A 12,828-nucleotide genomic window follows, 5' to 3' on the forward strand; every position below is an offset into this window, starting at 1 on the left:
GGGAATTGAGATACTTGGTCATTGTGGTCACCGTCACTGTCAGATTCACAGTCGCGAGTGCCATTGCCAGATTCGCTAGCGTCCGAATCTTCAGTTTCATTGTCTTCTTCAACTTGCATTGCATCAGTTTCATCGTTAAGAGTGATGGAAGGGGTGGGAACGTTGAAAAGAGGCTGGGTGGTTGGCTTGGTGTGGCCGGGATCAAGACCGATCAAGGCTAGACCGTGCTTAACAAGCAGGGCTAGCTTGTGAGCATAGCAGCGAATCTGCATACGTCCTGCTGGCCAGTCGACACTCGGGGTAGCCTCTTGAAACATCCGCTGTAATTCATAAGCAAGGGTGCGGTTGTTTGATCCCGAATCGGTAGTTTGGGCTAACATGTAGATAAACAAAGCCAATCAGGTTTAAGTTTGAAGATGATAATGGAAAAAGATAAAAAAAACTTATCTTATCATGTAGACCATGCTTGATGAGGAATCGGGCCACTGGTTGTGCAAGTAGGACACCGGCGTGGTTCCACGCGGCCAGCTTTAGACTACGATGGAATTTCTGGAACTCCCACTTATCGTCAATGAATGTTACATTCATTCCGATAAAGGCATACCGGCTCCGACGGGTGGTCCAGCCATCGTGAATCAGGCAGAACTTGCTTGAATTGTTCTAGATGATGACCAAGAGATAAAGAAAAGAAAAGGAGGGAAAAGAACAAAAAGAATCATAAAGTCAAAAGATAGAAACATAGGCAAAAGTTTGATCAAGAAGAAGATTTACCTTGATAGTTTCCAGAACCGTCTGTTGCAATCCCGAGTAAAGACGCTTGGCAGCGTTTGCTGCCCATACTGCCGATCGAAGGGCTGCCGACACGTTTGCCAATCGGAAAGCTGCTCGTAAAGAGCAGTCTTGGAATCGAGCCCATGGTAATGCTTGACAAATCACCCAGATGACACACATCAAGTTGAGAAGATCGACACTAAACTTGTCCTTAGAAATAAAATGATCAAGAGTTCCTGATTTGTTTGCCTGCACCAATCTCTGCAGCTCCTCCCACGACGGTGGAAGATCCAAACCGGCCGCTATGGCATCCGACCGCCTGGGGCAAGCGGGTCGACCTTTGCTTCCATCCCAATGCCCGTACAGGTTGTAGTAGCTAGTCAAACCCTTGAGGAATCGACCACGGCACCACCGACACCTATAAAGCCGTGGATCACCAGACGTCTGAAGAACATATATTAGTATCTAAACTCAAAACAAAAACAAAAACAAAAACAAAAACAGACTAACCTGGCCATTAGGATAGATTGGAGGGTGAAAGTACTTGAGTAGTTCTTGAACCCGAGCCAGGTGTGAAGCCCTGATACCAGTCCTGGGTCTCCTCGGAATGATCTCGTCTCCAGAATCTTGATCAATATCTACGCAGTCAGGAACTGTCTCGTCCTATAAATGGAAAATTATAATATTTATCAATTAATCATTGAAAGCGATTGTTGAGAACAAAGGAAAGTAAAAGATTAAACAGCTTACTTTTTTTCTCTTCTTTGTCACCTTTTTTTCGGTCTGACACTTTCGTTTTCCGGTTGAAGGCGATTGAAGGTCCAATAGATCGTCCTCATCTTCAGGGACAGCAAGAAAGAGCTGATCAATCGGGCCAAACAGAGAGCTGGAATGTGAGGGACCGGGAGTCGGAGATGCCACCTGAAGAGATTGTCGAGCGTCGGGCAAAGCAAAGACGAAGCCAGGAGATGGTCTAACTGGTGTCCTTGGCCGGAGTGATCGCCCTGAAGGCAACTGGGTTGGGGCAGTAGACGGCAGAGCCAGATTGATCCGAGAGTTTGATCGAATCAGTCGATCTGGTTTGCTCTGAGAGGTTGATGGGACCATGACGACACAGTAGCAGTGTAATCGGAAAAATTTGAGATGCAGTTGTATGGTTCAGTTGAAGATAATTAGGATGGAAAAGAGATAGATAGAATTTAATTGGATGGGAAAATGTGGTCCAACGATGAAACTGGAATCGGTGGCAAGAGGAGAAAGGTCAGTGAATTGATCAAACAGCTTTTATACTCGTCGATTGGTACTTACATGTAATCCTACAAGTGACACCAAGTGACACTCAGACCCAATCTTGTCATTGCTACTCTTGATAACTTTCGCCCAAATGGTGGAGAATTGAAGGTAAAAACGGTGAGGGTGGGGTGGTGGAATGAGGTGATTGAAGACTTGTTGAAGGGTGGATCGGGTGTAAGTTGAAAAATAAGGGTACTCGAGGGGTAAATGGTCTGGGGCGGAGGGCATGGACATATACAGGTTCGGGCGTGGAGGGCATGTGTAGTATATGTAGTATATTACAGGTCATAGCGCTCGCTATGTGTACCGCTATGCATGTGGACATGTTACATACAAGCTCGAGCGTTGCACATGACCCACTACAGGAAATTTTGGTTTCCAGATAGGGCTGTGCGATGTCCACTATGAAAAGACCCCCTATTTTTAGCGGAAGTCCCGCAGCGCTTTCGCAGCGCTTCCGCTATATGATGCGGTGTGATTTCGACGTTGGTCTACATCAACAGCAAACCAAGCAAATGGTGTAAAATTATTCCAGACGGTCAATAGGTGATCTCTCAAACAATCTCTTTAAAGCTTGCTTTTTATTAGCACACTTTTGCTGAGATTTGTATTGTGTAACAATCAGGTAGAATTTTGAGGACTCAGACCTACCCAGACTTTGATTCAATGGATGTGTATTGATATGAAATTGGCTTCGATTGAGCATCTGCCAAGAGGTGAGCAGTATGATGAACAACCGATATGAGTTATGCTATTTCTATCAAGGGTGAGTTGATAGTGTTAGGTGACAATTGGGTGTTGTGAACTTAATCAGCAAATAGGTTTACTCAGTGATTTCAATGAGATGGTAAGGGATTGGATTGAGTTTATTCAACCAAAGATTGATTCTATGACAGAAATTGTAGTGAAGAAAGTTGCTAATCATCAGTTTAAAATTTTTCTTGATCCATTGAAATATGTATTGAGATGAATTTGATTGTTTCTAAATGACTGGATATCTGTTTTGAAATTTCTTGTGATAGAAAACTTTTCTATCTCCTTGGACAGAATCAATATGTTACACAATCATATTGAAGCTGCATTATATCAAAGGTAGTCAGTTGAAATGAGTGATTGGTTTTGATTTGAATGGGCCTAAGTTGTTCATAGATACAATTTTGTAGGATTTGGTGCTCTGACTTAGTTTAAGTTTTTGAGAGAATATTAAAAAACAAAGCTAGCTATTCAATTGGAATGAACTTCATTGTTTTGATAGACGGAACCACCATAACACAGGTGGTTCCCATGTCCATGACAGGCTTGCGTGCCCTGTAAAAGGTGAGCCTTGAAAGACGCACGGGTAGAGTTTTACCACTTTTGGAAAACTGAGTTTACCACCCGTGCAAATTCTTTCCTCTCCAACACCGTTTCACCAGCGTCAGCAAGCCTTCACACCACATCACCACCCGACCAAAGGTGGTTCAGTAGTCTTTTCTCAAGCTATGGACAACGCAATGAAGGAAGCAGCCAACGCGCAGCTCAGCTGACAATAACCAGATCACAATCAGTGGCTCTGGGACAACCTCCAGGCCTCCCATTGGAGCCAACACGGAGGAGATCTAATCGCACCGGAAACCAAGACAACATAGACGGGGAACCTATACTCGACGGCAAAATCAAAGGCCTAATTGATGACACCGCCAAAATCCTGTAAGGATCCCTATAGCCTCAGAGCCAGACAATGAGGTGTCCTGGGCCCCCCCAGAGAAGGGGGAAAGCAAAGCCGTTGACAATACAAGCCCTACCCCTTCACGGGCAAGCTCACCAGCGAGTAGAATTTTCACAGGTAAGATTTTGAGTTCATAACATTCCCTGATAATTTCTCTGTTATCACAAGTCCAGACACCGCCAAGAAATTCACGTCGGAATGCCCCTTCCGATGTCACATCGTGGACGGTGTTCCAAAGCAGGGTCGGGGCCAAATTGGGCGATAGAATTGTTGTGCGATGTGTAATCACATCTTCACTGTCCGATGGGATCCGCAGTCCGATTGAGGATCGCTTTGGCACAACCGATGAAACTGAGCGCCGATCCCAAACCGCATTGGTGGCCGCCGACTGAACCTCAGTCTGATCAGGTCCGATGGCTACTCGTATAGCGCTCATCCGACTAAAACAAATGTGTGATACAATCATCGCATCGCATCCCCTCTGAGCAACTAAATGTCGGGCCTTTTGTCCCGATTCAATCATTTTTTCGATTTCATGTCGGTGTTTGAATCGCGATTCAATCCCCTGAATGCCCGATTCAATCTCGCTGGCGAGGCAACTTCGGTTGCATCTTAGCGACGCATTCCAAAAGCAGCCGATGCAATCGGCGTAGGACCGATTTGGTCTCAAATCGACACAAAAATTGCAGAAAAATTTTCTGTCTTGCGAGCTCTTCGAACTTCGAATCTGAGCTCTTCGAGCTCTTCGAACTTCGAATCTTAAGCTCGAGTGTCAGAGGTCTGGGCTTCGAGCCTCAAGAGACCTTGACATATAAAGCTTCGAAGTTCGAACTTGACTTTGAAGTTCGAACTTGCCCTTGAAGACTCAGCACGTAGCCACTCTTGCGATTAAGTGCTTCCATGTAGTCAGGGTGATGCGGAGAGGCTGAGATCCAATACTCTCCTTTGATGTTCAGCATGTATGCATCCTCAGAATAGTGTGTTCTTCTGAGGATGAATAGTCCAGATGCGCATTTCAATCCATATAAGATAGGGTTCAACTCACGCGATCATCTTCATATTCAACAGTTTCTCGCTTCATCTCACTTTGACACCATTTATCAATTCATTAAGGCCAATCACCCAAGAAAGCAAAGTCTTGAAAGATGAAAACGTTAGCTCTGATACCTTGCCACTGTTCCGACTGTGAAAAAAACACCTACCAACATCCCCAGACCAATGCTAAAGTATACGGAACGCTCTGGAGACCTGCAAATCACAAAAAACATGTCAAGAGCTTTGGGACACGCGCGACATGCACGGCACAAAAACTCTCTTTATCCTCGGATATTTCAGGTAGGTAGACGTTCTCTCTTGTTAAATTGTTAATATTCCTTGAGAGTCTGAGAGCAAGCGGTTGATAGATACACGATCACCATCACAAGATGCCCAAAAGGCCTCAATGGAAAGTTTGCCTCTTGCTTCTTCGAACTTAGAAACAACAGCTTTCAATCGTAAAGCCACAGAAAGCCACTTCCAACCATCATGGGATGGGCCAATCATAGATTCAAGTGTGTTTCATCATCTTTTATTCAATAGAGTTCTATCTTTATGTGAATTTCGTTGAATTTTTGAATTTTTGACAAGCAGGCATATACAGTACAACACACTACGACAAGTTTCGACGTTGGAAGCCTTCTGACCTGGCTTACTTCCTTATGATCACATGTTTACACCTTATCAAAAATATCAGTGTGGAGGCTGCCACGCTTTGCTTGCATGTCATAGGTGCAGTCTCCACCTTCAACACCGATGAAAAGTCTTCGCAGGCCACTTTACCAAAGGCTATGAGTACATTTCTTGATGGACTACGGATTGAGCCAAAGATTCGCAGAACAGTGTGCTGCCCCAAATGCTTCAGTATGTACTATGGTGATAAGATTCCTACATTTTGCACGTCTCAAGTTACTCCCAGGAGCCGTGTATGTTCAGAGCAGCTTTTACACGAAGCAGGTATTCATGATGGGACAACCCCAAAAGCATGCCGGCTCTTTTCGACTGTATCCTTTACTGATTGGTTAGCTCGTTTTTTGAATCGACCTGGGATCGAGGATTTGCTGGAATGGAGAGACGACTATTTCGAAACGCAAGGTCCGATCATGAAGGATGTCCGGGACGCTTCAATGTGGCACTCGCTTCGTGGGGAAGATGGACAGCGGTTTACCTCCTCTCCCGGAAATCTGGTGTTTGCTTTGAATGTTGATTGGTTCAATGCAAATGGAAACAAGGCTGCGTCGAAACAAATATCTCTTGGAACTATTGCTTTAGTTTGTTTGAATCTGCCACCAGAGATTCGTTCATCTCAAGAGAACATATTTCTGGTAGGGCTGACCCCTGGTCCTTCCGAACCGGACGTAGAGCAAATGAACCATGTTCTGGCACCCTTAGTCCAAGAACTCAAGGTCCTATGGAAGGGTGTCAAGTTTTCTTCTACCGCCAAGTATCCTACACATGGTAGAGTAATCCGTGCTATGCTAGGTCCCATTATCTGTGATCTTCCCGCAATACGAAAGGTTTTGGGGATGGCAGGCCATTCATCAAATCGACATGTTTGCTCACTTTGTCTACTCGGAACAGACGACATACATCTATTACGAATTCCTAAAGAAAGAAGACGATGCACACATACACTTCGCGAACAGGCTTTGGCCTGGAGAGATGCAAAAACGATAACACGCCGGAAGGAAATCTTTGCTGAATACGGCGTGCGGTACTCCGTCCTATGGGAACTTCCGTATTTTGATCCTCTTAGCCACACAATTGTAGAACCGATGCACAACATCTTTCTTGGTATCATCAAGAACCATGGCACGAGGGCTTTTGGAATGAAGTCCGACCCACAATCTGCCGAGGATCCAAGGAACGGGGGTGCTAGCGATGATGAAGACTCGGAGACGGAGACTGTAGCATCAGACGTGTATATGAAGGATTGTTCTGTTGACGCAGCTTCAGAAAACCCAGACACGGAATTAGGATCATCACCTCCCCCTCCAACTCCAGAGTATCTATCAGCAGAGAGCAATGACAAATTGTTGTTTGCATTTGAAGAAATGAACTTAGAAAGCGATACTTGCTCTATGACATCACCCGAGGATTATCAAGCAAAGCAAGAGCAGACAGAAAGCTTTTTAGAAGATGACGCATTTGATGAAGACCTCTCTGACTTGGAAGATGCTTATGAAGATGAACTCGGTTGGAGATTTTTTGATGATTCTCAGAACCTAGCTACATTGCAAGATATCACAAGAAATATAAACCTTCCTTCCTGGGTTGGACGCGTGCCTAGCACTGTAGGGACACGCAAGGGCGGGAAATTGAAGGCAGATGAATGGGTGATTCTCTTCCAGGTCATGATGATACCTGCGATAATTTCTGTCTTGCACAAAGATCAGGGTGCTACAGACTTCACGGAACACAACTTCGTCCGCAATGCGCTCCATCTTATAAGTGTATTGAACATTGTTCGGAGGTTGGAACTGAATGAGCGCGACATTGGATCCCTCCGATACCATCTGCGAAGCTATCGAAATGGGTATTCCAAACTTTATAGTTCACTTCCCGTCCTGCCTAATCATCACATGGCGCTTCATCTTCCTGAATGTATCCAACGGTTTGGGCCCGCGCCTTTCTGGAGTGCATGGTTGTTTGAGAGACTTAATGGTAAATTGGCTAAAATACCGAATAATAATCATCCTAGTAAGTTCATAATATCGACTAAATAAGAGATTGTGTCTGAACTGACAAAAGCACGTCAGATTCCCGCGAATTGACAAGACTCAGGAAGTTTACCTTAGAGCAGAACCTGCGGCCAGTTGTCAAAATCTTATGTGAATCTCTTCCAGGAGAAATTGCTACGAGGATGTTGAAGTTCTTGGAGCCCAGTGGTACACCACGAGGCAGTACCTCCGGATACGAAGCTCGAACAGGCATCCCTGTACATGCGGATCCTGTCTATCACTACGACGAAAAAAAAGCCGAAACCCTGGACTACGACACCCACGAGAACCTGGCACGCCGTATGAAAGAGTTGGGATGCGGGGATGTTGTTGTGGCTAGCCGTATTTTCAGAACACCGCTTCCTCCGCCCCATCACATATTACTAGGACGGATGGTGAATCAAAAAAAAATGGTAAAGCATGAAGACATATCCTACTCAACTTGGGAGCATCACCAGGGGAATAGCATTGTTATGTATCAGTCTAAAGATGTGCGCCGTCCAATGGCATATCGGTGGGGCCGAATCAATGAGATATTTATCACTAATCCTGGGTCGCAAGGCAATCCAAAGGCGCAGCTATGGTTCGAAGTTCTCCGATTCTCCGATTTGAGAGCTTCTGAGAAAGCCAAGCATGGTCTTGATAATTGGCCAAATGCGAGAATGACTGTTGTGTACACCTCCTCCAAAAAAAAGGATCTGGTACGGGTAGATGAGCTTGTTGCCCAAGGGGCAGCTTGGGATACCCCAGAAGGATGCTTCGGAATTAAGCAGCCAACCACACTGATTATAAATTTGAGCAAGTTTAATTGCGAGCAAACTTCCTGATTTTCATAATCTATGGGCCACTTGATAGACTTTTGTTTCTGATCTTTTGTTAGTTGAAATGAATTTTATTGTCTTTACGAGACATCCGAAAGTGATACTTGATTCCAACCAATGAAGAACTACGTAAAGTTTTAAAGCCTCACGTCTTGCTAGGTAAGACACCCTGTTCCTACTTGCAACACCTCATGAGTGCTTTGTATCAAACGCTCCAATGCTTGACTCTCATAGACACCACAGATTCGAAGTACAATCATTCTACTTTGAAATTGCCTAGTAGACGCTACAATTTTGAAGTAGCATGATCTTACTTCGAACTGACATATTAGACATGTAAGTTCGAATGTTTGAAATAGAATGATGCTACTTCGAACGTACATATTAGACACCACAGGATGTAAGGTTCTGGGTAGGATCATCCTTCCTACTTTGAACTTCAGGGATTTTAAGATATCAAGTACAGATAATACGAATCGAGATGTCTCGAGCTAGAGCATCAAGTGAAACAAACCTTGAAACCAAACGTGGGGGCGGAAGGCACAATCGGGCGAAGAGATGAGCAAAACACCGAATCTGAAGAGACTCGTGCAATAGACAAACTATTGACAGGGAGATGATCTCGAGCCTTGTTGATAAATGTTTTCAACAGTCCATAGTGACCGGATCAAGCTGAATTGAGACAGATCAGGCAATGGAGCAGGTTCTGGACTGTGTCAGTCTTGCCAATCTCAACTTCGCAAGCAGCCTTCACTCCATCAATAGCGGCCTTCAATATGGTACGTAAAGTAGACAAAATCGTCGAATCTACCGTAATCGACTTAGACTCCATACCAGAGTGCGAAGCCTTCAACTCCAGATGATACTCCGAGTAAAATTCGCCTCATCCATGGTAAAAAGTGGATCGAGAGTATTCCGAGAGCTTCGAGAAGAAGTCATAATCTCACGGGGATGACACATTAGCCTAGGTTATAGGAGTATAATATTATGCAAAAGGTGAAGGGTAAAGAACGACTTCAAACCATGCAAGCAGCAAACATCCGGACATGGCCGGGAAAACCAGGAAAATGCGAGTCCAATGACATCGATTGGGTGACCGCGCCTGTGCCTCCAATATACAGGAAAGTTGCAAGCAGCGATGAGATGAGAAAATATTAAAATTAAAAAGAAACCCTGATGAGAAAGGCGACAAGACATAAAAAATTATAAGGGCTTGTTAGTCAAAATGTGTTTTATCATCTTCACAAGTCATCTAAGGTATACTCGATTTGTTTGTACATACAACCGAAAATGATGAAGCTATAACTACGTAAAAGTTCAAAGGCTGCTGTATTGATTGGTCAGAAACCCTGCCCCAACTTGCGACAATCATAAGTGCCTTGTATCGAACACTCAGATGCTCAATCATCGTGGACATCGTATATTCGAAGTAGGATGAGGATCCGGTTTCGACGGGAAGTCATCGTAAATTACGGACAAGACAATGCTAGCCAAAGGGTACTGGCGTATCCAGCAGGTGAAGAATGAAACTCACCTTCAAACCGGAAACACAGTAAACATAACATACCTTCATACAGTGTGGACTCTCGCGTGTCACGCGTTTTTGCTTGACATGATCACAGGGAGGACCACTCGTTAATGAGGATCCTTCATACAATGACGTTTCTTGTGAAAAGAGGGAGGTCTTCACGGAGTAGAGGATGAGGCCGACCCACAGAGTAGAGGATGAGCCCGATGGAAGATGTCATTTTACTCAGGATATCAAGGTTTTGGCACAAGAGCGAACATGCGTTTAATCGAACTTGGCATATTACGCGCCTTTGTGAGATTATGTCAGCTGAACTACTGGTCAATAATGCGTAGAGCGTGAGCCTGGTCCATTGGTTTACGCTTGACGTTTTACGACGAACTTTGCGAAGTGCGTAGCGTGGCCCTTGTTATTAATCCCTCTGTACTATAACAAAGGTTTGTCATGTGTGTTCCATGTTCAAACTTTTGGTCTCGAACCAATTACGCGTTTGCGAACTCTGACATGTGTAGCTTGACGTAGAGATCAAAAAACCTTGAAGGGTGCGCTGAGCGTGAATACGCACTGTGAATACGCACTGAGTCACCTGAAAGCTTATGGTCTACTGCATATTTTGGATTACTCAGGGAGGATGCGCAGAGTCGACTTCGGAATTTCGTAGAATACATATTTGATTTAAGATGAGCAAGGTTCAAAATGCTTATGTGTTAAAGCTTAGCTTTTGACACCTTTGCCACACGTATAAAGCCGAGTCTTCGTCGTCTTTGTTCCCAATTCCTCAATCCAATCCAAACTTCATAGTCCCCTCTCTCGATTTTCTTTCCAAGATTCCCCATCGAAATCAAAGAGTACTTCCTCACATCTTTTTCGTTCCCAAATCCCTTGTTCGAACTTCGAACTTCAACATTCATCGTACTTTTTTCGTTTCGTTCCTAAATCCCTAGTCCGACTCCCTCACTTTTCACTTAGATGGAAGATTCAAAATCCCTTACTCCAGATGAGGAATCTCACATCCCGGGTACTATTATAGAAATCAAATCTAAATCCCCTCGATCGGTTCGTTGCGAGACCGAGCCGGACGAGGCTTTGATCGGGAAACACAAGTACTCGAAGGTGTACGAGTTTGCCAATCCTTGTTCAAGATGCGCCAATACTGGTCGTACCTGTGTGACTAGTGGCACAAAATCCGTCAAGTGCGAGTGGTGCAGGGTTTCGAAGATACCTTGTGATGTCAATGGAGTGGAAACTGTCCAATTCCACTGGCTGCGAAATGGAGCCCTCTTTCCTGATTCGAGATTCGACACCAAGACTAAAGCATCGAGCACTGATCTCCCTGACGAAATCTCCCTGTTGGATCCGGAAGACGAAGCTAGGGTTGATGATTGGTCAACAAGGACACAAGGTAGGTGATGCTTGCTCCATTGCATCTGCTTGGAGATGCGTGTTCGAACTGACAACTGTTTCTTCATAGATGTCAATCCTCTCGATCCTAGTCCACTGCAAAATTTCGGTGTGGAGATACCTTTGGCTAGGAAATCGGGGTCAAGGATCATCCAGGATGACATAAGGGCCGACCAATATCTTGAACGTGTAATGGGATGGCGACGAAGCTCTGAGGCACCACCCTTCCGCCCCTTGGGCTTCAACACGATGCCTGTTGAGGAGAGCCTGGACCCATCGAACAAGAGACCTAACCAGGATTCCGCTAGATCTGACGAAGGAGAGGATCGACCCACACGAAAAATCAGAGTCAAGCTTCGAAACCCCCCAAGGGTGGAGGACGACGAGCCCTCATCCCCTATTGCTCATTCGATGCCTCGAAGTTCCCATCCACAGCCCTCTCAACTCTCCTCGGCTCCGGCTCGATCCCTCCCTCCACCTTTGATCGGACGTGCTATTTCACCAGTTGCTGCGCCCCCTCTTTCGAACCTCGCAAGTCGCCGCGCTTCACATGCTACTCCTACACCCTCGAACCTAGGGTCGAATAAAAATGCTTCTTCTCAGCCTCCGCACTCCCGTCAAAGCCCTGTAATTCTTGAAAGTTCTCCACCCCCTGCTTCGCCAAACACTCCAAAAAATCCTTTATCTCAACTTTCTTCAACATTGGAAAGCGAGAGACGAACCAACGAACAACTCCAATATCCAGGTGATGATCAGAGAAGAAGCGATGGACAAGTCAATCCAGATGAAGCTGTGAGATCCACTGGAAAACATGGACAAGCCGCAAATGATCATACGAGATTGAACAAGGCAGTAGGAGCTTCTGGAAATGAATTAGAGCGCCAATTTTCTCTTGCACCCGAATTTTTACACGGCGGAAACCAGCAGCCCGAAAATGCTCAGAAAGATCGGGGCGATGAGATGGATTCAGATGATAGCTCTGTAGACTGGGGTGTAGTCGAGCCCAACAATTTTGATGGTAACATGGTGGCGGAGCAGATGAAGAAGGGAGCAAAAGATATGGAGAAATTCATGGCCAGCAAAATGTTGGAAATTGCTGCTTTGATACCAGCCGGTCATAACTTTAATAATTTCATTGCTATGCGTAAATCGATACAAGATAAGTGGAAAGGATATAAGGAAACAGTAAATGAGGCTGTCAAGCCTTTACAAAAATTATAAATTAATGTTTTTCTTTCTATTTACTTGCTTTGACAAAAAATATCGCTTACAAAAATAATAAATTCTATTTTTCTTTCTATTTACTTGCTTCGACGAAAAATATTGCTTACAATACAAATTGTATTTTTCTTTCTATTTATGTACTTGCTTTGACAAAAAATATTGCTTTCAAAAATAATAAATTCTATCTTTCTTTCTATTTACTTGCTTTGACGAAAAATGTTGCTTACAAAAATCAAAAATTGTATTTTTCCTTCTATTTACTTGCTTCGACAAAAAACTTTGGCGGTCCGTATATTTCTATCTTTGTTCCTTTCGAAGTCTCGAAAT

At 44.5% G+C, this 12,828-nt stretch overlaps 2 protein-coding genes across 2 annotated transcripts; both read left to right on the top strand.

Annotated features, from left to right (window-relative positions):
• Positions 1-5,038: 5,038 nt before the first annotated feature.
• Positions 5,039-8,354, top strand: MELLADRAFT_104889 (uncharacterized protein; the record flags this gene model as incomplete). The annotated part of the gene is made up of 5 exons (XM_007408017.1): positions 5,039-5,107; positions 5,154-5,322; positions 5,402-5,733; positions 6,613-7,471; positions 8,017-8,354. The coding sequence occupies 5 exons, from the start codon at positions 5,039-5,041 to the stop codon at positions 8,352-8,354; spliced, it is 1,767 nt and encodes a 588-aa protein (XP_007408079.1).
• A 2,491-nt stretch (positions 8,355-10,845) lies between these two features.
• Positions 10,846-12,498, top strand: MELLADRAFT_84668 (uncharacterized protein; the record flags this gene model as incomplete). Its single annotated transcript, XM_007408018.1, has 2 exons — positions 10,846-11,278; positions 11,348-12,498. 2 exons carry the CDS (start codon positions 10,846-10,848, stop codon positions 12,496-12,498), a joined length of 1,584 nt encoding a protein of 527 aa, XP_007408080.1.
• Between the last annotated feature and the right edge of the window lie 330 nt (positions 12,499-12,828).

The sequence above is a fragment of the Melampsora larici-populina genome (assembly GCF_000204055.1).
Source record: "Melampsora larici-populina 98AG31 unplaced genomic scaffold MELLAscaffold_11, whole genome shotgun sequence".
In the NCBI taxonomy this organism is placed as follows: domain Eukaryota; kingdom Fungi; phylum Basidiomycota; class Pucciniomycetes; order Pucciniales; family Melampsoraceae; genus Melampsora; species Melampsora laricis-populina.